General features: G+C 42.7%; 3 protein-coding genes across 4 annotated transcripts in view; 1 reads left to right on the top strand and 2 right to left on the bottom strand.

Annotated features, from left to right (window-relative positions):
- dpf3 (double PHD fingers 3) overlaps positions 1 to 5824 on the bottom strand; it is a 34636-nt gene extending 28812 nt beyond the window's left edge. For both annotated transcript variants that reach the window (XM_080791672.1, XM_080791673.1), the window contains exon 1: positions 5688 to 5824. In XM_080791672.1, the coding sequence (XP_080647798.1) occupies positions 5688 to 5719 (32 nt within the window). In that variant the 5' untranslated portion in view covers positions 5720 to 5824. The remainder of the gene's footprint in view (positions 1 to 5687) is intronic.
- Positions 5825 to 8545: 2721 nt separating this feature from the next.
- LOC308334343 (gamma-crystallin M2-like) lies at positions 8546 to 9100 on the top strand (the record flags this gene model as incomplete). Its single annotated transcript, XM_080791062.1, has 1 exon — positions 8546 to 9100. The coding sequence occupies one exon, from the start codon at positions 8546 to 8548 to the stop codon at positions 9098 to 9100; it is 555 nt and encodes a 184-aa protein (XP_080647188.1).
- A 1371-nt stretch (positions 9101 to 10471) lies between these two features.
- On the bottom strand, positions 10472 to 26102 carry wdr21 (WD repeat domain 21). Its single transcript, XM_080790327.1, has 14 exons — positions 26077 to 26102; positions 25674 to 25796; positions 24278 to 24372; positions 22669 to 22826; positions 22381 to 22463; positions 20577 to 20679; positions 20114 to 20257; positions 19088 to 19137; positions 18491 to 18570; positions 17203 to 17295; positions 15713 to 15810; positions 15259 to 15435; positions 14955 to 15069; positions 10472 to 14305 (listed from the first exon to the last, which is right to left on the bottom strand). The coding sequence occupies exons 2-14, from the start codon at positions 25757 to 25759 to the stop codon at positions 14073 to 14075; spliced, it is 1515 nt and encodes a 504-aa protein (XP_080646453.1). The 5' UTR covers positions 25760 to 25796; positions 26077 to 26102; the 3' UTR covers positions 10472 to 14072.
- Between the last annotated feature and the right edge of the window lie 976 nt (positions 26103 to 27078).

The following is a 27078-nucleotide window of genomic DNA, read 5'->3' as shown; positions in this document are numbered from 1 at the left end:
CACGCTCTCTCTCTCTCTCTCTCTCCCTCTCTCTCCCACCACCAGTGCATACCACTGTTCTGAGGTCTGTCCCTCATTAAAAGAGAACAAACCTTACATGTAAACATAGCCATTGTCGTTCTCAAACACTGTCATGTACTGTACGCTTGATCGAGTTGATTGATCCGGTTGAATACTTTGTCAGTCAGAAATGTAAACAGCGTCAGGTATACTATACACTACAGTAAGACATTAAGGCCAAAAGGATAACACAAGAAAGTCCTGTGGATTTGTTTCCACTGAAGGCCTATATATGTATTCAGTTCTGTCATGATTGAATACTTTATTAGTCCGAATTAGTGGGAACAGCATAGTAAAACTATTGGAACCGCAACCGTGATCCTATAGTTTATGTATTCAATTGACCGTTTGTCAAGTCCTGTCCGCGGTTGTCCCACCAATGCGTGCCACTTCGCACCAATTGGTTGCCATTTCTTGGTTGGACAAAAATCCTTTCTCAGCATCAACTACAATTGAAATAACGTGTTTTTCATTTGCTTCGTAGTGTATTCAATTCTTACTTTAAACTTGGTATCAGTAACAATGAACATCTAGTATAGTGGCTGGACAACTGGGCATAAATTATGTTTTTAAATATTTTAGCAAATTCCACATTCCGGCTATAGCTCCAGCGGTAGAGCTCTCGCCTTTGGACCACAAGGTCAGGTTCAATCCCGGGCACCGCCAACACCGCGTATGAGTAGCACGGCTTGGGTGCGGCAAGATGTGCAGTATAAGTACTGGGAGCTGATGGGAGGTGTGGCGCTCCACCTCAGCAATCCATCTACAGGAGGTCTAACACATTGTAACGGGGACAGACTCCATCTCCCAGGGGTCTAGGGCATTGTAACGGGGACAGACTCCATATCCCAGGGGTCTAGGGCATTGTAACGGTGACAGACTCCATCTCCCAGGGGTCTATAGGGCATTGTAACGGGGACAGACTCCATATCCCAGGGGTCTAGGGCATTGTAACGGTGACAGACTCCATCTCCCAGGGGTCTAGGGCATTGTAACGGGGACAGACTCCATCTCCCAGGGGTCTATAGCGCATTGTAACGGGGACAGACTCCATCTCCCAGGGGTCTAGGGCATTGTAACGGGGACAGACTCCATCTCCCAGGGGGCATTGTACCGGGGACAGACTCCATCTCCCATGAGGTCTAGCGCATTGTAACGGGGACAGACTCTGTCTCGGCTGATACCGACAATAAGCCATACCCGACGAACTTAGGGTAGAACAAGGCAGAAAGAGCCTGCTGGTTAGTCAGTCAGATATCAGAAGACTGACAATGGGTCCATTTATCAACAGAGCATAGGCTATTCTGAGAGAATAGGGAAGCCAGGGTACATGTGGTTATATTCATGCTGAATATTGTAATAGAACTTCAATTCAGCTAGCAGGGGAGCTGCCTGGGTTTTTCATGCTCTCTTCTCATTGGCTGCATATCACTTACTTGACCAGACAATCACTCTCTCATTGCTGTGCTAGTCTGCCTTCTCCACAGACAATGGGCACACATGCACACACGCACACGCACGCAGGCTCGTAAAGCAGACCATGGTATGTATGGGTGATTTCCTGCTGGAAATAACTCACGTGGAACTTGATACTGGGACTTAAATATCTCACTACCAAAGTAACTCATTAACTGGCAACCAAATTCTCTTCAGATGACGTGCATGTGTGTGTGTGTGTGTGTGTGTGTGTGTGTGTGTGTGTGTGTGTGTGTGTGTGTGTGCGCTCCTGCGTGCGCCCGTGCGTGCTTGACTTGCATGTCAGTTTGATTCTCACAACAGATTACATAGAAAAATAGATAAACATGAACCATAGCACGTCCCTATTCGGAATTTCTGACATGAACATTTGGCAAAAATAGCTGATCTATCAGCTCAGTACACGACACAACGTGTCTTGTAGTTGGTTGTTATCGCTGAAGAGATTTGCAAAGCAAAAGCTAAAATTAGCCTATGTAATTTAGATAATGTAGACATAGCACTCTATAGTGTACATACACACTTATGGTTTCATTGTAGGCTACAGACATTCTACTGTTCTTACAGTAGCTTACTTATTATGACCCTTGATGACTATTTCTAATATGTATTTGATGTATTATCAACTATGTTGTTCTTGCTTACTGTAAATCGCTCTGGATTAAGAGCGCCTGCTAAATGCATACATTGTAAAATTGAAGGATACATTTTTCTTTGTTTAGTATATCACCTTCCCGAGACCCCACTTGGGGTCCATGACTCCTGACCCTAAAGTTTGAGAACCGCTAGTGTAGAAGGCGGGAGATGTATAGGACTATAGTGTAGAGGCCTGGGGCACACCCCGGTCAATTAAGTACAGTTTGTCTGAAACAAACACAGCTTTTCCCTCAGTTTATAACATATCTAATTGTTAATTGATGTTGCCGTTACAGTGTATACACGGTTAAGAGAGCCAGATGGAGGGATGTCTCCCCTTCCCCCTCCATCTCTTCTCATCTGTCCATCTCTCTGACAGATGGACCCAGGAGGATGCTGGGACATTTCTAATCTGCTCTACATGCAGACCCCTGGACTCAGACACACGCACACACGCACACGCACACACACGCGCACACACACACACACACACACACACACACACACACACACACACAAACACACACATTGACCTCAGGCACAGACAAAGGCAGACATAAACGTTCTCGTAACACACACACACACACAGCTTCCCCTGCAGAATAACCTATTTCACGAGATTGCAATAACTTCAAGCCATTATTCCCACATATCAGCTCAGACAATAACAACCTTCATGAAACACCTGCTGCAAATCATCTGTGTACATCCACACACGCACACGGCACACACGGCACACACACACGCACACGCACACACACACACACACACACACACACACACACACACACACACACACACACACACACACACACACACACACACACACACACACACACACACACACACACACACACAGACACACACCCCTTCGTGAGGAGAAGGGTGGGTGACATGATAATATTAGTGGGGGGACGGACGACGAAATGTTTGTCTCTCAGAGCTGCGGATTAAACGACCTGATAAAAGCAGTAGACAGACCCACAACAAACTGTACCCTGGATGGACAGACACACATACTGTACTGCACGTATAATAAGCAGATAGATAGTTCGTGATGTTTATCTTCTGAGAACACATCTGGCTAAACCGTATTCAGCTGCACACAGTAAGATCCATGGTGTTCATTGAACTCTTACTCTAGTGTGCAAAATGGGTACCAGTAAAGGGGTTCATTTGGTCACACTTTGTACACTCAGAGACTGAGAGTTAACAAATGCATACCGCTGCTGTCTCTCATCTCCTCATTTTAACTTATTTGGGGTTCTGTGATCACATAAACACTGGAAGAAATACAAAAAAAAAATCACGGCACTCCATCTTTACTAATACTATAGGCTATACATACATTGTAGTATGTGACTTTGCCCTGTGTTTGCTGTTTACATAATGCGATATATTTATTTGAATCCATCATTTCCCTCCATCTAGACTACTAGACTGCTAACCTGCAGAAACACACTGCCCTCTCGCTGTGTGTCGCTGTTTTCACTGTTTGTTTTGGTAGACCTAAAACAAAGAACCGTCCCCGTCTCCCAAAACAAACAGTGAGAACGATAAATAAAGAAAATACAATGAGGGGGAAATGCATATGGTTAACACCAATCAATGTACAGGTTATATTGTTTTGTTATGTGAACACAGGGCAAAGTTATATAGCCTTATACATGACTTTAACACTGTACATTTTTACTGTAGCCGTTATCTTGGAAAACACTGTGTAAGAAAACCATCACTGGGTGACTGCAGTTTTATAAGTAACCTCCTGTACAATAGAATGTGATAACTGTCTAACATCCATCCCCCAAACACCACCCACACACAGGACTTCTGACTCAGGTCATCGTCGTCATTTTGGGATGGTGATTTTATGAATGCCACAGTTGTACTTGTAATTCGTTGCCATTTTTAGAGATAGAGATAGAGATAGAGAGATATAGACCCTTAAGCTTTAGCAGATCTTTGCTACAAAGCTCACAACAGGTCATGCTGCAATGTGACATATAAGCTTGTGTATATCTTCTATTTTCAGTGTACACAAATAAGTACAAATCGGGCACAACTCCTCCGACCCTAACCGTAAACTTTACCTCTGAATGTCTCATCCAAAAGCTAACACACCTGAGGACTGCGCGCGCACACACACACACACACACACACACACACACACACACACACACACACACACACACACACACACACACACACACACACACATTCCACATGGCAGTGTTAAACATCTGCTGTCTGAGAGTCAGACAGAGTAGAGAGGGTTCTCACTTCCTGAGTCAACTCAACACATCACTGTTAGATTATTTTTTTCCTACATGAGATGTGTACGGCGGCGGCCAAATATATCAATTTGGGGAGTCCTTCACGTGGAAATGTTTGAGGACTGTCACTGCATGGCTACTGTACTATAGTAGGCTAAGGCTACTAATTAAAACCGGGAAATAGCATGTCATTTTAGATATTTGAGTTGGCTATTCAACAGCAGATGATAGCCTATACTTGCATGGTGTACTGTACATTTGCTATTTTTGAACATTTAGTAAAAAAGTTATCTTGAGAGAAAGGGTCAAAGTGTTTGAAAAATGTTGAATAATTTTGAATTAAGAAATAGCCTAGATTGAGAACTACTGATTTAGAAGGCATCTGTAGAATCAGCCTTATATATTTTGGTTTTTAATGTGGGGCATTTTGCACGACCCCCTGCGGCAGTGCAAACAGTCTGGTAGCCTATATTATAGCCTACATTGTAATGACATTATCCTGCTGCTGTCTGTGTGCATTTCTGACAGCCTGTTCCATGACTTCCAACCTGATGGGGAGAACAGTGCTCCTCATGCCGCGTATCATTGGTGAAATAAATGGAATGCAAAATGCAATGATGACATACATATGAAAGCAAAGCATGTGCAAAAACGACCTTTTAGAGAAAGTTGTGACAAAGCTGCAAATGCACAATGTCTGGTGGCAACTTTTTTTCCCCTTTTCTCCCCCCCCCCCCCCACCCCCGTGGAAACCATTGAGCATGCAGGCTAGAACATCACAAGAGCCCAGAATGTAAAGGCTAATTTATGGTCCGTAGTACAACCGTGTCGCTTGCCGATCAGAAGTGATCTTTTCGGGCAACGACACCCCTAGCTTGTGCGATGTAGGTTTAGTAGTCTGCTGCAGATTCATATAGGCTACAATTCGGATTTACGCGCGGAAAGATCTTGCAAGGCTGTCTGTACTTTTTTTGCTTTAGTCCCAGTAGAGGAAAACACAACAGCTTTAGGCTATTACAAAGCCTACAAACAAAGGAATTCATACAAAAAAAACAACCTCGCCGAGTTTGGTTATCTGTGGTGTATTTTGTTCAATTTGTGTAAATATACAATAGTCTATTTTGATCTCAGCATCTATATACCGTGCACATATACGTTAAAGCGTGCATTCAATCAATGCGCACATTTTATGCTGTTGTGTGGTTTCCCCATCACATATTTATTTATTTTAAATGCACTTACGATTTCAGAGGATTATGAATGACAGTCGCCATTTTCCTTGCAGCAGCAGGACGACTGTAACGCAATATTCCAAATCTCAGTGTGTAGTTTTTTGGGACGCTTTATGGAGGCTGCTGCTGCTGTGCAGCCAATGCGGGTCCTCCTGTGTATGCGTGCGCGCGCGCGTGTGTGAGTGTATGCGTGCGCGCGTGTGTGTACGCGCGTGTGTGTGTGTAGTATACTAGCAGGCAGCAGCCTGGCCACAACACAGAGAGGCGTGGCCTCAACATCCAACTGTCACTGCCAGACAGTGTGCCTGTAGTGTAGTCAGTGTAGCCAGCACAGAATGGTCATTTACATTTAGGATGTGTAGATAAATAAATAGTTAAATGAATAAATTCATAAATAGATACATAAATAAATATATAATTAAATCAAACTGAAATGTATAGGCTATTTTCTGCTTACTAGAGTTGGGGAGACGGGTGAAACTGCCTCTTTAATACTGATGATATTAAAGCTTTTGGGGTTTGTATGTTGTATTTATGTATTTTTTTAACAAAAAACTAAATGAATTTGTGATTCATTCACATTTAAGCCAACCATGTTAAAAGAGGCAAGGGTATGGGTAAAGCCTAGTACACGTAACAAGATACACTGATTCCCTTCACCACACACACACACACACACACACACACACACACACACCTCTCTCTCGGAAAAGTTACTAAAAAAAACAGTCCTACATTAGCCATTAGTGCATGGTTACTTTTAAGAAAAGTATTTTTTATTACTTAATTACTCCCTGCCAAAATCAATTAAGCATATCCGTGGTCATCATATGGGCATAGGCTACCTAACACTAGAGTTCAAAACAATGGCAAAATGTCCATTTTGTGTATTTTTCTATCAAGTCCATAAAATCTAATTTGAATTACTTAACGAAAACGTGATGCGTGATGACGTGTCGAGGCCCGCATGAATAAAAAATATTTAATTCACCTGTTTGATTCCCATTGCTGCAAGTTCCTCCAACACAGCTGATGTTGATTACAGAACTACTCCGTTCATTCAAGATGACATCCAGACAATCAGCACCCTAAAATATGTAGGCATATCTGAAAACATTTTAGGTTAGAAATAAGTAGTACACAATGCTTTGCTGGCTGAACTGGTCTGGTCTTGTAAACAAACAGACAGTCCACACATAGGTGAAATCAGCCGGCAACTATATCTGCCAGACATATTAGGGGGTGAGGCTTCCCTCACTTTGAGTGGCACCGAATGCAGAAGCCACAGGTGTCTTTCTGACAGAATTACCAGTCTGGTAACTGCCTTTGACAGAATTACCAGTCTGGTAATTGCCTTTCTGATATAAATACCAGTCTGGTAATTGCCTTTCTGATAGAAATACCAATCTGGTAACTGCCTTTCTGATAGAAATACCAGTCTGGTAATTGCCTTTCTGATAGAAATACCAGTCTGGTTGCCTTTCTGACAGAAATACCATCCAGAGAACCTTTCAGGTTAATTGGTATATTGGTTGATGACTGACATAACATTCTTAAATTGACACGATCCACCTGTCTTGGTAGACTAAGGTTTTCAACCCTTTTCATACCAAGGCCCATTATTATTTATCCGGCATTTGAGCCACTGACCAATATTTGATGAGATTTAGCCTCTTACTGTAGACCCAAAACGTAGAATATTTTGTTATTTGGATAAGTATTGTCAAAGCATTGTTCCAGCCAGTTTCATTTCCTTTGCCATGTAAAGACTTTTTCCAGTTCAACAGTGATGTGCACCACTTCAATACGAGACAGTCAAATAATTTACATCTCCCAAAGTTCCGTACTGGTCTGTGTCAGTTCTCCATCAGATACAGGGGGGCCCAGCTATGGAACACCTATACTGTATACAGCAATCTCATCAAATTCTACTTCATTAAACAATTTCAAACATAAGTTTAGGACCCACTTAATTGACCAGATCACCTAATTATATTTCTTTGTATCATCTATTCTTTTCTCGAATCATGTAAATAACCAAAGATTCTAATCATGTTTTTGTTTTGTTGTTTTATATACTGCAATCATGTTTTCTGGATATTCTACAGTATATCTCATGTAGGCCTACAATGTTTCATTATAATCTATATAGGTAGAGGCCTCGTATAAGCCCCTTGGGCTTTTTTGCCTCAGCCTAGCACCTTACCCTTCTCATATTTATATGTTTACTGTGTTGTTTTTTATACTGTGCTGAATAATTAAAAAAAAAGACATTTCCATGCTGTATTGATGTGGTACCATTAGGAGAGATAACAGGCAAACAATGATCAAATAATAATTCTTCTAACTCTTAGAGTGTAAATGAAACTATTAACTCTTGAGTGTAAATTGAAACCAAATGAACCCGTATGGGTCCATTTGGTTTCATTTTACGCTCTCAAGAGTTAAGAGTTATATGCTCTCAAGAGATCAAGGGTACATTTGGTTACCAACTCTCCATCATTTAGCTGAGGACCACCTGGAACCCTCTCAAGGGCCATTGGTGGAAAACCACTGGACTAAGACAAAAAAAACGAACACCAGTCATTGTTGAGCCCCTAGTTATTGTTAACCCTTTCAGTCTGCTTTGTGCCGTCAGAGAAAGAGCCTTTCCAAGGTTTTTAGAGGTGGAAACACTGAACAACCTCAGCTCTATGCTCTTCTATGGAATGTTGCTGTGTCGGGGAGCTCCATGGGACACAAAGCAGCCTCTGCTGGCCAGGTACTGTATAAAAAGAAGGCTTCGGCCAGTTAGGAATTCAGTTCACCCACAGCCACAGCCACAGCAACAGCAGCAGCAGCAGCAGCTGAAACAACTCTCACACAACGATGACTTCTTCCGGCAACATGATGGGCAAGATCATCTTCTACGAGGAGAAGAACTTCCAGGGCCGCTCCTATGAGTGCATGAACGACTGCTCCGACATGTCCTCCTACATGAACAGGTGCCAGTCCTGCAGGGTGGAGAGGGGTTGCTTCATGGTGTACGACCGCAACAACTACATGGGCAACCAGTACTTCATGAGGAGGGGCGAGTACTCCGACCACATGAGCATGATGGGAATGAGGGACCACATCAAGTCCTGCCGTATGATCCCCATGCACAGGGGCAACTACAGGATGAGGATCTACGAGAGGGAGAACTTCGGCGGACAGATGCACGAGATGATGGACGACTGTGACAACATCATGGACCGCTACCAGATGAACAACTGCATGTCCTGCAACGTGATGGACGGCCACTGGCTGATGTACGAGCAGGCCCAGTACAGGGGCAGGCAGATGTACATGAGGCCCGGCGAGTACAGGAACTTCCAGAACATGGGCATGGGCCAGAGCATGAGGTTCATGAGCATGAGGCGCATCATGGATTCCTATTACTGATTTAAATATCAGGAGATGAACTGAACTTAATAAAGTTGTTTTAAAAACAAAAATAACGGATTATGATGCATTCATTTAACAGCCCCCATTCTGGGCACATGTCATAGGCAAATATTCTGTGAAAATAGCCGATCTACAAGCTCACAACGCGTTATATGCTTGTACTGTACATCGGCTACTTTGACCTTAAGAGTATAGGAAAAAGAGAGGGGAGGGGACACAGCCATATGCTCTATATGGCTTAAAATTTCAAGATTGTCAAGATTCAATTTATGAATAGTAAGCAGGCAGGCTTAATTATCTATTCTATATGGAACCAACAAAGCCAACCGGATCATGCACAACAAACGTTTGAGAAGCACTGGATTCTGCCAACAGGCACTCTGAGGCCATCCATCTGTGCACTGCAACCTCAAAAGCCCCCACGCCCCCACACCTTACCGAGTCCAATAAACACACTTGTACTGCTTGCGTGTTGGATACCAAAATACCACCCAATTAAAATGACACCTTTCTAAGTCTAGGACCAACGCATGTGGCATTCACACCGTTATGACCAGTTAAAACGTGATTTTCCTGAGAATCTAAAGTTTGTCTTCTTCCAACCAACTCGGTACAAACTTGAAGTGAAGGTCTGCATAATGCCCGTTAGGGTCAAACGTATGTCGCTTTCAACCAGCCTCTGACTGGGACGCAAACACGCCAGGTAGCGTGTTGCACGAGATGAACAAAATAAATTAATCGGGATTCCTTCTACACATCGCCATTCGCCACTGTCCGTCATAAATCTTCCAACTCCATATTGCATCTGCTTTGTTTTTCATGAATGAATGCCCTGTTTCACACAGAAGTAGCCAATATTCAAGCTTGTAATGCGACACGTTATGAGCTTGAAGATGTTTTTACATGATGACATTCCCAAAAGTAGAGATGTCAAGGTTGAAAGTGGGCTTTATAAATATTTAGCCAATGGCAAGTATTAACCAGTGTTGATTTTTAGTCAACGGACATATTTTAGTCTAGTCAGTCTAGTTTTAATCGACTAAAGATCATAAGATATTAGTCGAATAAATGTAGTTTTTTGTCGACTAAAATGTATTTCGGCAGGCGAAATGAAATCAACACTGGTATTAACAAGAGCTTTTGACTAAACACTAAACGACAACCACATTGGATGCATTGCAACAGTTTGGACACACAAGGTTTCCACCCGACAGTGACATGTCGATGATATATTCAGAGATACATTTATGCAACATTTTGTTGCAATCAAGAAAGAAAAAAACAACATTGAAACAAGGACAGATTTGTGGGCCTCAGTCGTTCCACACAGCAACACAACACTTTGTCAAATGATGTTCCTACCGTCTGTAAAATACATGATTCTTTATTTAGCAATACTGTCCTGGAGAAAAAAAAAAACACATTCGGATTGGCGGGAGGGTGTGCCTATATCTTGCATGATCACAATTGTACTGCATTAATGTTATTTAAGCTAACATTAGCTACAATCTGTCCTTAGAAACATGGATTTCAATAGAACATTCAACCTATAGCATTTGTCCATTTATTTTTTTATATATATATATTTTTCCATCTAGCCCTGATGAAGACCGTTTAGGTCAAAACATAATGTTTAATAATGGTTTAATAGTCTTTTCCCTTCTTTTTTTTTAAACTCAAAGTGCCTGGATCTCTTCCCCGTTTTTAATCTGAGAGATTTTGTCATCATAGCTTAGTTCTTTTTGAGTGGTGCAAACACTCCAAGGAACAGCAATGTCCGTGACGTTCACCTATGTACCAGTAAGACACGCAAACGCGGGAAGCGAACGCAGCTCGTACATATTTGGGTTTTGGACGTATAGCTGCTTTGGGGACTCCTTATATGGTTATGGCTGAGTCATGGTGACGCGTTTTAGTCGACAAAATCAACACTGTTTGGAAGGGAGCTAGCAGATCGGTTATTTAAGAAAGGGAGCTTGTACATCTGCTATTTTGCGAAGATTTAGAAAGTTGTTTATTCTCAATACATTTTTGTTTACAAAAACTCTTATGGGGGCCCTGGCACAAAATCTTTTCAGGGGGACAAACACATTAAATCCGGGAAAGCATCTATGTCATATTTAGATTGTAGCACGTTATTTTGTACTTTGGTTAAAACTTTGGTTGGGGGGGTCCTTGACATGAAAAGGTTTGCGCACCACTGATACAGCAACATAGGTTTTTCAGAAAACCATTTGGATTTAGAAGACATTTGTAGAATCAGCCTAATAAACATTCCGTTACTGTGTCTTTCTGAGACATACGGTAAAGTTAGCACCAGCACAACATTCCTATGCATCCTAAGTTTCCTTGTGAGTCCTGACCAAAGTTCAAATGTGACTCCCAGTGTCTCTCATATCGCCCCTCTATCGGCACTGCATTTGCCGTCTCTACACTCTCCTATCCACAATAAAAGTGTGTGTGGGGGGGGGGGGAGCCCCAAACAACGATACAACTAAAAGTAAAGTAGAACTGCAGTCTGTCGAGTGCCTACTTGCTTGTTGCACACAAGTAGTGTGTAGTAGTGGCCTACTAGTGCGCAAGCAGAGCGTGCAAGTACTGTAGACCGCTACAAACGTTCAAATCTCAGCCTCTCTGTGAAAGAACGTTTGCAATATTGAATTATTAGGTTTAGCTATTTGCTACGTACCTTGCTTTCGGAGGAAAATAAGTAGTATTTTGAAGTATGGTAATGATTACTTATGCCCGTTATGGCAGTGGTGTCCGATTACATACATGTATACATAGGGGCATTACCTTTAGTCCACCCGACACTGAAACATGTCATCGTTACGTCACCATCGATAACCAATTATACCCTGGCATTGGTACATATATTCATCACATCATATGCTATGTCTTATGTATATGTCTATATGTATGTATATGTAATTTCTGAGTTGATTAGTGATATACTGTGGTTACTCGGGTGGTTTGATGCGTATGTCCCTTTAATTCACCAGACACTGAAACATATCAATTCATCACGTCATGGGACGTACGCTTCGTAGCATGACGGAAAACATACCTGCACGGTCTGCTTCCGTATGTCCCGTGCCAGGATATGACATCATATCATATGCTGCTGAGGGACATTGGTACAAATCTTCATCACGTCATGGGACATACGCTTCGTAGAATGATGGAAAACATACCTGCATGGTCTGCTTCCGTATGTACCCTGCCAGCATAGGACGTCATATCATATGCTGCTAAGGGACATACGCACCTGACTGATAACATTACTTGCGCAAGCAGAGCACGCAAGTACTACTTTCGCCCGGGACTCGTATGCACCGTCCCAGCCGTCCCGCCAATTTTGATGCGTATGCACCGTCTCAGCAAATTGTGCCTGATACGGCAGTGGTGCCAGATTACATACATGTATACATAGGAGCATTACCTTTAATCCTCCCAACACTAAAGCATATCGTCATTACCTCACCATCGAAAACCAATTACACTCTGGCATTGGGTCCTTTAATCCACATCTTTATTACGTCATCATTGAGAGCTAGTTATACAGATGTATGTAATCTGGCACCACTGCCGTATCAGGCACAATTTCCTGGGACGGTGCATACGCATCAAAATTGGCGGGACGGCTGGGACGCTGCGTACGGCGCAAAGTAACCACAGTATACCGCTAATCAACTTACAAATTACATATACATAGTATATGTATAATTGGCTCTCAATGATGACGTAAAAAAGATGTGGATTAAAGGACACAATGCCAGAGTGTAATTGGTTTTCGATGGTGACGTAATGACGATATGTTTTAGTGTTGGGAGGATTAACGGTAATGCTCCTATGTATACATGTATGTAATCTGGCACCACTGCCGTATCAGGCACAAGTAGTCATTACTGAGATTTGACAGTTTGTAGTGGTCGAAAGTACTTGTGCGCTCTGCTTGCACACTAGTAGGCCATAAATGGCCTACTTGGAGGTTTTACAGATAGTGATGGCTGTACTGTGACATGTGCCTCACTGCGGACCTAGGGCCCTCAGATGAGGTAGATTAAAAAACAACTTGATGATGAATAATGGAAGGTGTGTGTGTGTGTCACTGGAGGCCATAGAAATTCTTTAAAAAGCAGCTAAATGTAACATAGCTCCCATTTGTTGTCTCCACCAGGCCGAAGGCATGGGGAGAGAGTATATGTTTTGCACTCCGTCCGTGTGTCTGTCCGACTGTCCATCCTTCCATCCATTACCAGCTAATCTCCAGCACCGTTAACCCGGTCGGTGCCACATTTTGCACACACACTCCCTCGATGAACCTCCACATTTTCCAGCACGGCCTGTTATAGCGCCACCAGGAGGCAGAATTGCATCCAATATTCCATCCTAATTGGCTAACATTGGCTTTCAAAGTTTGCAGAATTGGCCCGTTTTGAATAAACCTCAAATCATGAACGCACTCAGCGCAGTGTGCAATTTACGTGAAATCTTCCACAGACCTTCCTACTAGGCTGAGGAATATATCGCACCCTTTTCACATTGGCCTGTTATAGCGCCACCTCAAATCGTCAAATTGCCATCGATGGCATAAGAACAAATGCCACCCTTTTCACATTGGGCCTATTATAGCACCGCCAGGAAGCCACAACCTGACCTGCCCTGACCTGTGCCCCGAGGGGCACTCTTTCTAGTTTTTGTTGTTTTCCTCTTGCAAAAGCTGTGGGGTGCGTGTGTCATCATGAGAATCAACCCCCTATACCCAGCCCTATACTCAGAAACCTATACCCAGAAACCTATACCCAGAAACCTATACCCAGCCCTATACCCAGCCCTATACCCAGAAACCTATACCCAGCCCTATATCCAGAAACCTATACCCAGCCCTATACCCAGTCCTATACCCAGTCCTATACCCAGTCCTATACCCAGAAAACCATGCCGTGTTCAGAACCCGCTTCCCGGTTCAGGTGCTCTGTGGCTGCGGCGCCGCGTCCTGGTAGTCTGTGTTGTAGGGGAAGTAGTAGAGGTCGTGCTTGACGGCCATGAGCAGGCCGGGCGCTCCCCCCCGGCCCCCCAGCTGGGAGGAGAACTGCACGCTGGGGATGAGGTCCCGGGCGGCGGGGTGGGGGGAGGGGATGGTCCTGAGCAGCAGAGCGTCACTGAGACTCCACAGCCTGGTGTAACAGTCCTGACCCACTGTGGACGACACACACAGAGAGAGGTTCTCAAAACCTGTTCGTGCCAAGGACCGCCAAATTCATACATATTTGGTCGCAGTCTATATGGGTCCTATTTTCGCCAGTGCTATACCCGTTATCCCTAAACTTCTTTGCCTATTTTTACCAATTTGAAAAACACTTTTGAATAGTTCAACTACTAGCTGATCTATACCGACACATTGTGATCTTGTAAATGGGCTATTTGAACTATTTTAAAAGGTTTTTCAAAATAGTAAAAGAAATGGCTAATACGATTAGGGATAAGATATAGATAGCACCAACTGTCTGAAAACGATTTGTTCCAGCAACCCCCAGAGGAGAAGATTTGTGTTACATATTTTATCAAAATTATAAAACTTTTTCCAATGCTTCCCATGTAGACCTGAGGCCGAATCTAAAAACGTCTTCTAAAACCTTAACCTAAGTGAAGTGGTCAACTCATTTTGCTAGGGACTCCTGGAACCTTTTTGGAGTGTGTCTGTGTGTGTTATAAAGATTGAATAATGAGTACTGCGCTAACACAAGAGCTTGTGACTAAATCATTTGTGAAAAGTAACAGTTTTGGACACGGCCCGATAGCGGCGCCATGTGAACAGAGACAGACGGCGGTTTGCTAGGCAGCCCACCTGCTAGGAGGAGCCCCTCTGACTCGTTGACATGGACGGGCAGGTAGGCGCTCTCGTTGTTGTGACCTTTGAACTCCTTCACTACCTTCGACACTCGCACATCCCACATCTTGATCTGCACACACAAAACAAATAAGTAGGATAAGTAAGCATTCAGTGCCCCCCAGAAACGTTTATTTGAATTACGCATGTAATGAATATTACATACTTTTTTATTATGTCAAACCTACATTTAAAATCCTTAAATCACAATTACTATAATGTATAAACAGTTAACGGTCAACTAAAAAGCCACGCCACCGACCTGTCCCAGCATGTCAGCGGCCAGCAGGTAGTTCTCGTCGTGCAGCAGGCTTATGGAGGTGACCGCAGACTCCTGGCGGAAGCGGCAGCACTTCCAGCTGTCCTTACTACGCCTGCCCTGACGCAGGTCTATGTTGAAGATGTCCCCCGAGCGGCAGCCATTAAACAACACAGGCGCCTGGGAGGGAATGGGAGTCGGACAGAGAGCGAGAGAGGGAGGGAGAGAAGAGGAAAAAAGAAGAGAGAGGGAGTGAGTGAGTGAGGGAGAGGAGAAGAGAGGAATAGTGGGGGAGAGAGAGAGAGGAGAAAAGTGAGTACTTTCACAGTCAATTCTTTTTGGTTTTTTCCAATCGTAAATCCATATAAAATTGTGATATCTCTGTCGACACCGTCTCTGATTTGAAACACTCAACAAGCAATGTTTACTTAGCAAAGTCCCCGGTTGGTTTCCTCACCCTGAGAGCAAATTGCTGAGCCAGGACGTCACTGCTAACGCCGTACGTCTGTGTGCGCCCCGTCTCTGCGTCTTTCACGATCACCCTGCGAGACAGACCTGCACCCACAAACACACACAAATTAACATGCTTGTGAGGACACCAAAAGTTTAGGACAGTATTTTTCTTTTACCCGTAACCAGAGTTATACTTAGTTGCACACGGGTGTTGGGGCCAACATATTGAGCGCAAGTAAATCAGGTATTTTCAGTGCGCGACACTCCACGCAACCATGTATAAATCTCAAATTCTGCTATAGTATTTTCTGCAAGTATTTTGCACAGAAATGTGTTTTTGTTTTATCAGTGCAGACCATAAGGCAAGTACAACCTATACACAAAAGGTAATAAAAATGTATTTAGGTCAATGGTTTACGTTCTTTCCAGAATTTATGTGATATTTTTAACTTGCCTGGTAACTCTTTCTTTTTCTATCTACAATTGAGAACTGCCATGAGGACATACGGGGTTCCATGGCAGACCCCCCTTGCAATGCACCCTTTGCATAGACTTATCTGTGATGTTAGGTCAAGAGGTTTTGTTTCCATATTGTATGATTATTTATTAGAATCTAGTTATGGGACCTTGGATGTCGATACTGTATGGAGGAATGACATACCAAATCTAGATCCAGATTGGAGCTGGGATACAGTGTGGTCTAATGTTGCCCTATCTTCTAGGAATCCTGATCATCAGCAAATTCATCTAAATTTTGTTCATCGGACATACTTAACTCCCCGCAGATTGTGTGCTATGCGGATTTTAAATAACCATAACTGCACTTTCTGCACTCCGAACACCATAGGTACATTCTTTCATATGGTGTGGGAGTGTCCGGGTGTCCTCACTTTTTGGAATCTGGTTGCGGCTAAACTTTCGATTATACTACAAATTAACATCACACCCTCCCCATCTCTATTCTTATTAAATGATGTATCCCAGTTGCTATTAAATAATACCCGTATTCGTGTCTTCTTTGCTGGCGTAACAGCCGCAAAGAAGATGGTTGCTTCGCGCTGGAAACCGCCTCATACACTGTCATTTCGCCAATGGGCTTTGACCTTTCTGGATATCATTTATCTAGAAATGTCTACAGCAAGATTGCATGGTGCAAAAGAGGAAAACATCGAGATTTGGTCTGGTATTGCAGATTTGGTTACGGGCATGATTTAGTCATTATTATTGTTATTATTATTTTCATTTATTTATTTTTTGTTCCCATTTGCACAGTAGTAAGAGTACTGACATTTTTTGGCATCTTTGGTCTCGGGGGGAGGGGTGGGTGGGATTGTTTGTTTTTGTGTTTTTGTGTTTTGTTTCTTGTTTTCTTTAGTCATTCATGATGTTAACGTATCTTATTGTGATTTTTTGTCTTTAATAATAAAAAAAAACATTTGATAACAAAAAAATAAAAATAAAAATGTATTTAGAGGGGATTGTGGTTGGTCGGACCTGTGCTGAAGATCTTGTCTGCCTGCGGGTTGAGGCACCAGGCACACGACCACGCTGTAGAGATCTTAAAACTACACAACATGCCCGGCTGGTCTGAGAGCACAACACAGAGAGACACACACACACACACACACACACACACACACACACACACACACACACACACACACAGATATGAAGAAGACAGACACATAATTCGATAACAGAGTTTACATTACATAAATAACCCGACTAATGGTTAAGGGTGAAAGTATAGATGTCATGGCACACCTTATGTGGCCTTCTAAAAACCTTCTCTTTTGCACCTCTAGAGGCGATTTCTGTAACAGCCAGTAATTAGTGTTTAGTAATCTCAGATGTGTTAGCTCAGCTCAATTGTTCCAGCACACCTGAAACCCTAATTTGTTTGTAGGTTCATGCAGTTTTCAGTTGTTCATGTGAGACACAGAGGCAGAGCTCCTCTCCCCCTTTTCTTCTGTTGTGCCTTGGAAAAGCCTTTGCTTGTAAGTTTTCAGTGTTTATTTCTACAAATACAGAAATGCAATTGTAGAAATAAACACTGAAAACTTACAAGCAAAGGCTTTTCCAAGGCACAACAGAGTGTTGTGTAAGTGTGCATTTAAATAATAATGCAATTCATGTGTGGTTTTGAGTTTAAAATACATTTCTTGATGCTGTAAAAATTACTAAGCTAAGCTAATGTAGCTTTTGTCATTATGCTAGACTACAGTAGCTTTTTGTCAACATGCACAGAGGTTATTTTATGCTGTAATTAATTATACATTTGTGTTGAAGTATGTTTTCTGATCAGGACATTGTCATGTTTATTTCAGTTTTACAAATTAATTATTATTGGATATTAAGAAGAGGACAGTAAAGTTTGGAATGCTACCCTGGTTCTCGACTCTGATTCCATGATGATGTTCGCTATCTGTAAAGGGATGTAGAAGGGACATGCATCTATCTGAGACAGAATAATAGATGTTGGATCATAATGAACATTTAATCCTCCGATGTTTTCACATAAAGTAACGAGAATTTTTAAGTGAATGCAATGTGGTCGATGCCATTAAAAGTACCGACTTCGGTGCTCGGCCCGAATCTGAACCCATTTGATTTGGCGTTAGGAAACCGTTGTGACCGGATGCCCTCGACAACGTGGACCGCCAGGCAGGGTTCGGACCAACGGCCGTCCGCCTACGAAAGGCGAGCTCTCCAGCCACTAGTGTGAAAGTATGTATACAAACTGTTGAAAATCAACGTGAGCTCAAGTGTGATCTTATCAGACCTGGGTTGGAGTTGCTGAACAGAGAGACGGGCAGCAGGCTGACACAGCCAGGGGTCTCTGCGATGCCCACCAGACACAGCCTGAACAGGGTGACGGTTAAGGAGCATTCATCTCCACGTGGAGATCAGCAGATCAGTTACAGGAGATCTACAGCAGTGGATCCCAAACCTTTTTAGCTCGACACCCAACTCACCAAGAATTCCTGATGGAAGATCCTCGAAACGTTGATTCAAGCTATAAACGGCGGAGCTTATTTTGGCAGCATGCCTAGTTGATATATTTTTACTCTCAACGTTAACCCATTAAAGCCGGGAAAGAATCCGTATCATTTTAGATTTTAACTTATTTACACTCGTTTGGCTATACAAAAAAAAGCAGATATACAAGCTCACAGCGCGTCACTTCTTGCCAGGTCTGCTATTTTTGAAAGATTGTGACAATTTGTGAAAGTCTTACCAAAATACGTATCATCTTGGGGGTCCTTGACATGAAAAAGGTTTGAGCGCCACTGATAAAGGAACAACGGTTGACATTTATTAGAATTGGCCTCAGGTCTCTAAGTCCAAGCCGACAGAACAAGACTGAAAGAAAGGATACAGTACGTGTGAGTCTGGATGGCTGACCGACGCCCAGCAGATGGAATTCACCTGAAACACACACAGTCATGTTTGAGACGGCAGCTCCTCAGAAGGGCACAGAGGCAAGAGAGCCAAATAGGTGTCCCATTTCTGCACATGTTTAAAGTCAACTTTTCAGAAAATATATACCACATGCTGGTTCTGGTTCCATGCTGGTTCCAAAGTTGGTCAATGAATTGTGAATGCTTTCATTTAGTTGTGACCACGTTTGAGGTGCGATATGACTTTACACAGTATATTGGGAGATGGCGGCTTGGCTCGCCATTTATTTGTATTTTTGCATTGAACATTGGAACGTTACAATTTTTATTGTGCTATTAAAGGCAAACAGTGCCTTTACGCTTTGTATTCACAAATCGCACAGGGCAGATGTGAACAATAACTTAAATATACAAAGAAATTACTGACACATTTAATAATTTTCTCTTTATCTTATTTTTTACAAAATAGCGGAAATAGTTGCGACATAGCTTGTAGATCTGCCGTTTGAAAATGTATGGACATTTAACTCAACAGGGAAACGATTGACATGATTGGAACGAGCTCCAGAAGTCCCTAAAAATCACTGCCTTCCCAGGGAAATGATTTCTAGCTATTTTGTTCAACAATGTAACCGTTTTAATAAATTCTCATCTATCTATTATAGTTCTTTTAGTTTCGAATACTTTCTGTTTTCCAATTAATATATTTGATATTGCTGTATTTAATGTATATTGTTGATTATTGATAATTTGTTAAGGTTATGATGATGCAAGAAAATAATTGCGATTATCTCAAATAATTGCAATTAGGCCATTATGTCATAATTGTGACAGGCCTTCATACTCACTGCACTTCGCAGCAAGTATGGCCTCTTGGGGTGTATTGCTTTATTCGATAGAGGTGCTGAAACTAACTGTGGCATCATTCATTTACTGTACATAAGTAACATTAATCCCATTGTGTGTACGCAAGCGTGCGTGTGTGTGTGTGTGTGCGTGTCCACCTTGCGGTTGGTGAAGTAGAGGTTGTCACACATCTCTGCAGACATGGAGCCTCGCTTGCAGCCCTTGAAGGTCATGATGCCGTACTTGCACCCGCCGTGAGGCACGTCGTTCACCGTGAACACCCTCTCACACGCCGAGTCGCCCTGGAAGAGACCGGCGAGGAGAAAGGTGGGGGTTACAGAGATGCAGAATTAGGGCCGTCACACAACTATGACATTTTACTTGCAGATTAACACAATCAGCCCCGGGATTCCTTCAAAATAGGAGCTCTGGGGTGCCGGGAAGACATGGCCGCTTTTACTCTGAACCGCTAAATTCTCCGGATGAGCAGGTTTGGTGCCTTGCATGGTTTCCTCCGTCATCGGTGTGTGAATGAGGTAAATGTACTGCACATTGTAAAGCGTTTCGGATAAAGGTGCTGTAGAAGTGTGTGTGTGTGTGTGTGTGTGTGTGTGTCATTACCACTATCCGCCTGAAGTTGTCTGTATCAGGGTAGCTGCTGTCCGAGCTCTGGACAGTCAGTCTGTGTCGTCTCATTCCACTCACTTTCACCTCATGGACAGCCCTGAAGACACACAGGAAACCATTCAACTTTAAACTTCGAAAATCTTTCTAAGTCAAGTGGATGGCAGAGTACACACCACCAACCAACTGTGACTAAACAAAGACAATGGTGAAAGATACAGTTATCGTTATATGGTGCTTGTTGTTCTTTACTGGACAGATGCTGTAACCTTTCCCGGTTTTATTTATTTATTTATACATACATGTGTGTTTATATAGGTGCCCCAACAGCGGCCCCTTCCTGTGACCCCACTTTGGATCATGACCCATAGGTTGAGAACCAGTATGCCTCCTATAAGAGTACACACTCCTTAACCACATGAACCTAACTTCTCCATTCGGTGCATAATACATTTGCACCGAACAATAAAACATTGTGGAAATTCACATGCCACAATTTCAATAATGAAACGCATTGTGAGCTTTATGTTTGGGCAGTTTGCCCTGGTTTACCATCACCTAAAAACATGCCGGTTCTCGGTTTTAACGTGGCCATGCGGTCGCATTATGACAATCTGTAACATTTTGTTACTCAGAGACTGCTATTACAGTCTATCGCCACAATATGGCATCTTTCCCTATTGTAATGTATTGTCATGTTTTGCCTGTATTGTCCCTTTGTGCCTGCCGTAGCTTTAGATGTGATATTCTCTGCACACAGTCCACGGTACAGCGAGGTAACATTAACTCCACCTTGGGAGCAGAGGCTGAGCTGTTACGGCTGACAGTCAGACAGTGGCTATTTCGCCAATACCGAGCTGCAACGAATTTGTTTCCACAGCATAGCTCTGGTCCATAGCAGCAATGATTTTTGCGACATAATGTAAACCACTGGGTTTACGGCATCAACAAGGTTTTGTGACTTAGCACATCCAATAGTAATAGAAAAATCTCTTCTATCAATTATTTGGGGTTCAAACTAGGGATGTCCCGATCACGCTCCCGATCATTTGAAAATGACGTGATCGGGCCCGATTTCCGATCACCAGATTTTATTAGTTTTTTTAATTAATAAATATAACAAATTGGGACAATCTCTCAGTTGAATCATGCAATCATATATTTTTATTATAAATTGAAATAATTTGAGTCTTATTCGACTAAGAGATTGGCAGTTGAATCAGACTCCCTCATATCGATTAGTCGACTATTTTGGGTCAGGTCTACTGCTACAGGGGCAGGACAACCTTAAGCACAGGGGTCACTGGCATAAGTGTGAGGGAGAGAAGATTTTTCTTTTCAAGTTAACTATTCCAAAAAAGTGTAGTCAGTTAAACTAAGTCCATTCACATCTACAAATGACATGATCATTTACATCCCGCACATAATTGTACATTCAAACTCCTACTCATGACTGGGGCCCATTAGGTGGGTTATTGCTCTGACTTTAATGATCATTACATCCTGAAAATATTTCTAAGCTTGTTATGTGTATCCTATAAGGACGATCAGAAAATCAGTTGGGAATATTTGGTGTCATAATTATATATGGCACACTGACTATCACGAAAATGAAAACATGGCAAAACAAAAAGGTTGCAGACCCCTGTACTACTAGATGGGTCAAACTTTGTTCAGGCTGCCTGGCAGGAAATAAACTTGGACCCTAGCAACACAATTTTACTGATGCAGTCTGTTGCTATTGATAGCCATTTGGCAGTCCAAACATAAGTCTGTGCGAGTGTGTGCGCGGATACAGTACCTACAATAGGCGTCCCCAGATAGTAGCCCTAGGTGTTTTTGATTCATCAGCATAGCTGTGTTGCGACCAGTTCTTGGAGCTTTCTGTCAAACATAAACACACATCCACGGTCACATCAATAAATGCTGTAACAAACAATTATACATCGTTTCTGTCGGGCAGTGACTGCTCATGTCCATATTCTAACTGTGTTGTCTAGAGACCTCCAAAATAATCTTGTATTAGTCGGGGGGGCTCTAATCAATCATGAGACAGCTTTTTGCATGTGCCTTCCCAGAGTAGACCTACTTTATTGGGCATATCGTCCTTTGTCAGCATCACTGCTCTCCGGCGCTCTCTCTCCCTCTCCAGTAGCTGTTCGCAGGTCAGAGGATTGTAGTTGTTGTGTCCGGGCAGCAGGCGGAAATAACGGTTCTTGTCCGCGTCAAAGTAAAACCCTCGCAGCTCTGGAGAAGGAACAGAAGAGACAGGAATGAACGGTGACTCAATACTAGCAGAGAGAACTAACAAGCAGACATGGACAAAATAACCCATTGACTAAATACCTCAATATCGATATTGCGACAATATTGCGGGTGTTTGCTTTCACAAATTTTTTACAAATTTAGATCTGATAAATTATAATCAGTGATGCTTATATTATAACTGAGAGGGTAATGGCAAATATAATAATAATATGATTTGAATGGGGTTTAATTGTTATTTGTCATAATATCTGCTATGTGCAAATTTTAATGTTTGTTTGGCTAAATGCCAATTAAACAACAACAATTAAATTATAATCGTGACAGCCCTATCAGAAATAGACATGCCTGTCTGGGATGCATGTCCTCTGCATTAATATTATTACGTCATTCTAACTAACTACAAAGCTAAGGACACGAAAAAGATAAGGCAAGGCGAGATTGTGCCAATAACCTGAATAATTAGAACTCAACCCAGGCTCCAAGCTGCGTCCCTGTATGTCAATGTTACTGTCTGCTCTATCTGGTTGGCCCGGTTTTATGGCCGTCTCACTGCGGTATATTGCTTTGAGTTACGCTCACTGAAATGTTTGAGTGTTGTGTAAAACGCAGCATGCTTCCAGGTTCCAGCTCAATGGAACCATTTACTCTGTTCATATGAGACCATACAGTGGTTCTTAAAGTGGGTGTTCGGTGACCCCCTAGGGGCCACCCGTGGCCACAACATTTGCGTTGGGTGACGGTCCTGCAAGTACCGATGCAGGGCTCTCTTCCTGGACTCCTAAATGGCAAGCACAAAATATTTTTTAAAGGAGGTCTGTGGCCAAATGCAATCAATTTGGGGCTCCTTCATATGAAAAGGGTAGAGAACCACCAATCTACACACAACAATCTGCAGCAGTCATTCCACAACACGCAACAATCTGCAGCAGTCATTCCACAACACGCAACAATCTGCAGCAGTCATTCCACAACACGCAACAATCTGCAGCAGTCAACACAACAACACATACAGTGGCTCAGATGATGTGTGAATGGAGGAGAGGAGACACCTTCCCCTGCAGAACGCATTTTACTGCAGTTGTACCGGGTATTTGCATAACAAAATGACTGAAAGTGAAGTTTGCCGTCACTAAACTACATTTGTTACGTATACTGGAACATTTTTCAGTGGTTACACAGAAATATGCATTGTTTACCATGGTTGTATTTAAATTATTTTGGGGGGGTCCCCAGATAACTAGCTTAATGTTCAACATTGTTTTCTCACTCAACAGTAAACAAACCAACATACAGTATAAGTGTATACAGAGTGTATCTGCACATTTCCAAAGTTAGAATTGAATTACTTTAAAGGCCTAGACCAGGGGGTACTTTAAAAGGCCTACACCATTATTACCATTGGCTGTGCCCCCTATTGTTGCTGTACTCACCAGGTGGCTCAGTGCTGGGCGCAGCAGAGGGAGTTGAGCTGCCACCATCTTGACTCGTCTGAGAGGTTGAAGGTCCAGATCGAGGGTCGCTGTGCCTGAGGGTCAAAACAAACAGGATTTGTTTCCCCACCCAACACTGCTGCGAGGACAACTTTACGTCTTTTTCCGTGTGGCTGGCCACGGTGAAGCAGTTTAGGGACCAAGATTACTGCATTTTGTGTGGGTACCTACCCTAGGGGTCACGGGGAGAACCCCTAGGGCTAGGGGAGAAAAGGCTTGGGTGAAACTCAAACAGACAAAATCATGGCTTCACTGGCAAATAACAAGCAGTGGATTATTTTCTGAAAAAGTATTGACACAAATACAGACGAAGAGAACAACCCGAGCTTTCCATACAGCAGCGATATTGCCGATGTTTTCGTCATTTAAACAATCAGATCATATAGTAGTCAAGCTCCTACTTGGCCTCACCCCCCGAACCCACCTCACCCCTGCCCACTTTGACAGGCTGGAATGGCTTAAGGTCGACGACAGAGTACAGCATCTTGCAATGGGTCTGGTCCACAAGATTCGATACATCACCAAGATACCCATGTACCTGTCTAGATACTTTCTTAATGTTAACAAAGTCCACACTCAACACCAGAGGGAATGCAACGAACCATGTACAACACAGATGTGGCACAAACAAGGGACTCAATTATTTTCGCTCCTATGCCACCAAAATGTGGAACGCCCTACCAACAGTAATTAAGACATGCGAATCCCTTGACTCCTTCAAAACCGCTCTCAAAGGGCTGCAATTTGAAACTGGCCCCCAATCTGAATCCCCCCCACCTTTTCCCCCTCACTGTTTCTTTTCCCTTTTACCTCCTTTATGATCAATTCCTGTTCTGTTCTTTGACTATATAGAAGTGTCTATTTGTATTTTGTACGTCTCTAAATGTTTTGATGAATTGAACAAGGTGGACCCTATTGTAAACAAGTGTAATGCTAATGCTTAATTGGGTCGTCCACTCACCGTTAACAGTCTTTGTATTGATTTTGTGCTTGAAATGTACTGTAATTCTGCAAACTGTTAATACATATTTCAATCAATAGTATCCGTTTCTATGAATGGGCTGAGCTTGTTGCAACTTTGATGCAAATGGCTCGTTGCTTGCTTGCAAACTAAATAATAACGTGCATAAACTGCACTGACTGCATACAACCATTGGTATGGATGAATGCATTTAGTAAGCAGCACTTTTCGGATTTATTTGTTATCAATTCGATTTGCAATTTAGGCGTTTTTGGCCCCGGGCCCCTTGGAGAATATCTGCTGAATGCCGTACGCGGTACAAACAGCTCATCATATTAATAATCGGATACATACATACATAGATAGATATTTTACCATTGTTCCCGTGTGGTCCTGTGCCATTCGCGTCGTTGTCCGCCGTATCCCCTCCGATTTCTCTCTCGTCTGTCCCTTCGGTTCATCCCGAGTTATGTTCCGTTCTTCTCAGCAGCTCCTGGCCTACGGGTGGTCCAAAACAGTTACAGTGTGTATGTCACTGTACTAGGTCATAACATATGCAGTCTGCCTGCCTGGCTATCGCTAGCAGTCAAGAAGCTAAGCTGCATAATAATTTGTCTAAACTGCTGCTAGTTAATTATTCCAGAGACATTTAAGACCGTAGCCAAATCACTAAAACGGACGACAGTTCATTGAACATGTTAACTATCGGTGTTTCCAAAACCAAAACAAAGCGTGCAGTGTGTTCTGTTATTTTACTAGCTCTCTAATATAAAACCACCTTGCTGCTTCCATGTTGAGGTCACGTGATCCTTTGGTATTTGGTGCCGCCTACCGCGAAGTGTGATTCGCTCATATAGTTGATTCAGCTCGTGAAGTCGGAGGCGTTAATTGGCTGATTATTTGTGTCAATCCAGAGCATAGAGATCCAGAGCCTAGTGGAGAGTGACAAGCTGGACTTTGAAATACATTGTTTTCAATGAGGGCGGCGCAAATATCAGCAATTTTAGGCATGTGTGCAACATGACAACTGTTTTAAAGTATTGTACAATGACAACTAAAGTCTCTGTAATGTTTATGTGTACTATAGGCTACACGTCATTGCAACGTGTGTTTTGGCCGTGTTGAGTTCACGGTTCACCTGGTCGCCATGGCAATAGAAATACACAAGAATAGTGTCGAATGTCCATGACAACAAAGTGTTTACATCGTAACGCCTAAACCCTAACTAAATCATGTTTGTACATTTCAGTAGGCATACCATTTCACACACACGTAATTTGGATTATTCTCCACCAGGCGGTGCAAAAGCTTCTTTCAAATTATGTTGAAAATGGGTCAAACTAAAGGCTTTAACGTTGTGCGGAGAATTAATTTATAATACTCTAATATACGTGTGAATTCATCTCCACTAGATTTGTTTAATAGAGAATAAATACGACTTTATTCCGTTGCTTTTAACGGCATTTTGATCTTCGGGATCTAATCAAATTGTTATTGGTTTCTGGTGAACCACGTGACCAGGAAGAGGCGTCGAGTATCGGAAAACCGAAAACAAAAGCAGACCTACAAGCCCACAACCACAATCCTAATACTCTATGCCCACAACGCGTTGCATCCGTAACTCGCTGTGGTCTTGTAGCCCTGCTATTCTTCGATGAGCAACACCATCGTGCAACGAACTATATGCGTCGTCGGGCAAAAATGTTTTAATTCTCTTTCTTATTTTCTTTTTAAATATTTTACTCCAGGACGTCAGTATGGCTCGTCGTGTCAGGTCGTT

The sequence above is a fragment of the Protomyctophum bolini genome (genome assembly GCF_963924005.1).
Source record: "Protomyctophum bolini genome assembly, chromosome: 19".
Classification (NCBI taxonomy): Eukaryota; Metazoa; Chordata; class Actinopteri; order Myctophiformes; family Myctophidae; genus Protomyctophum; species Protomyctophum bolini.
The sequence above is the reverse complement of the archived record's forward strand: the minus strand, read 5'-3'. Positions and strand labels throughout refer to the sequence as shown.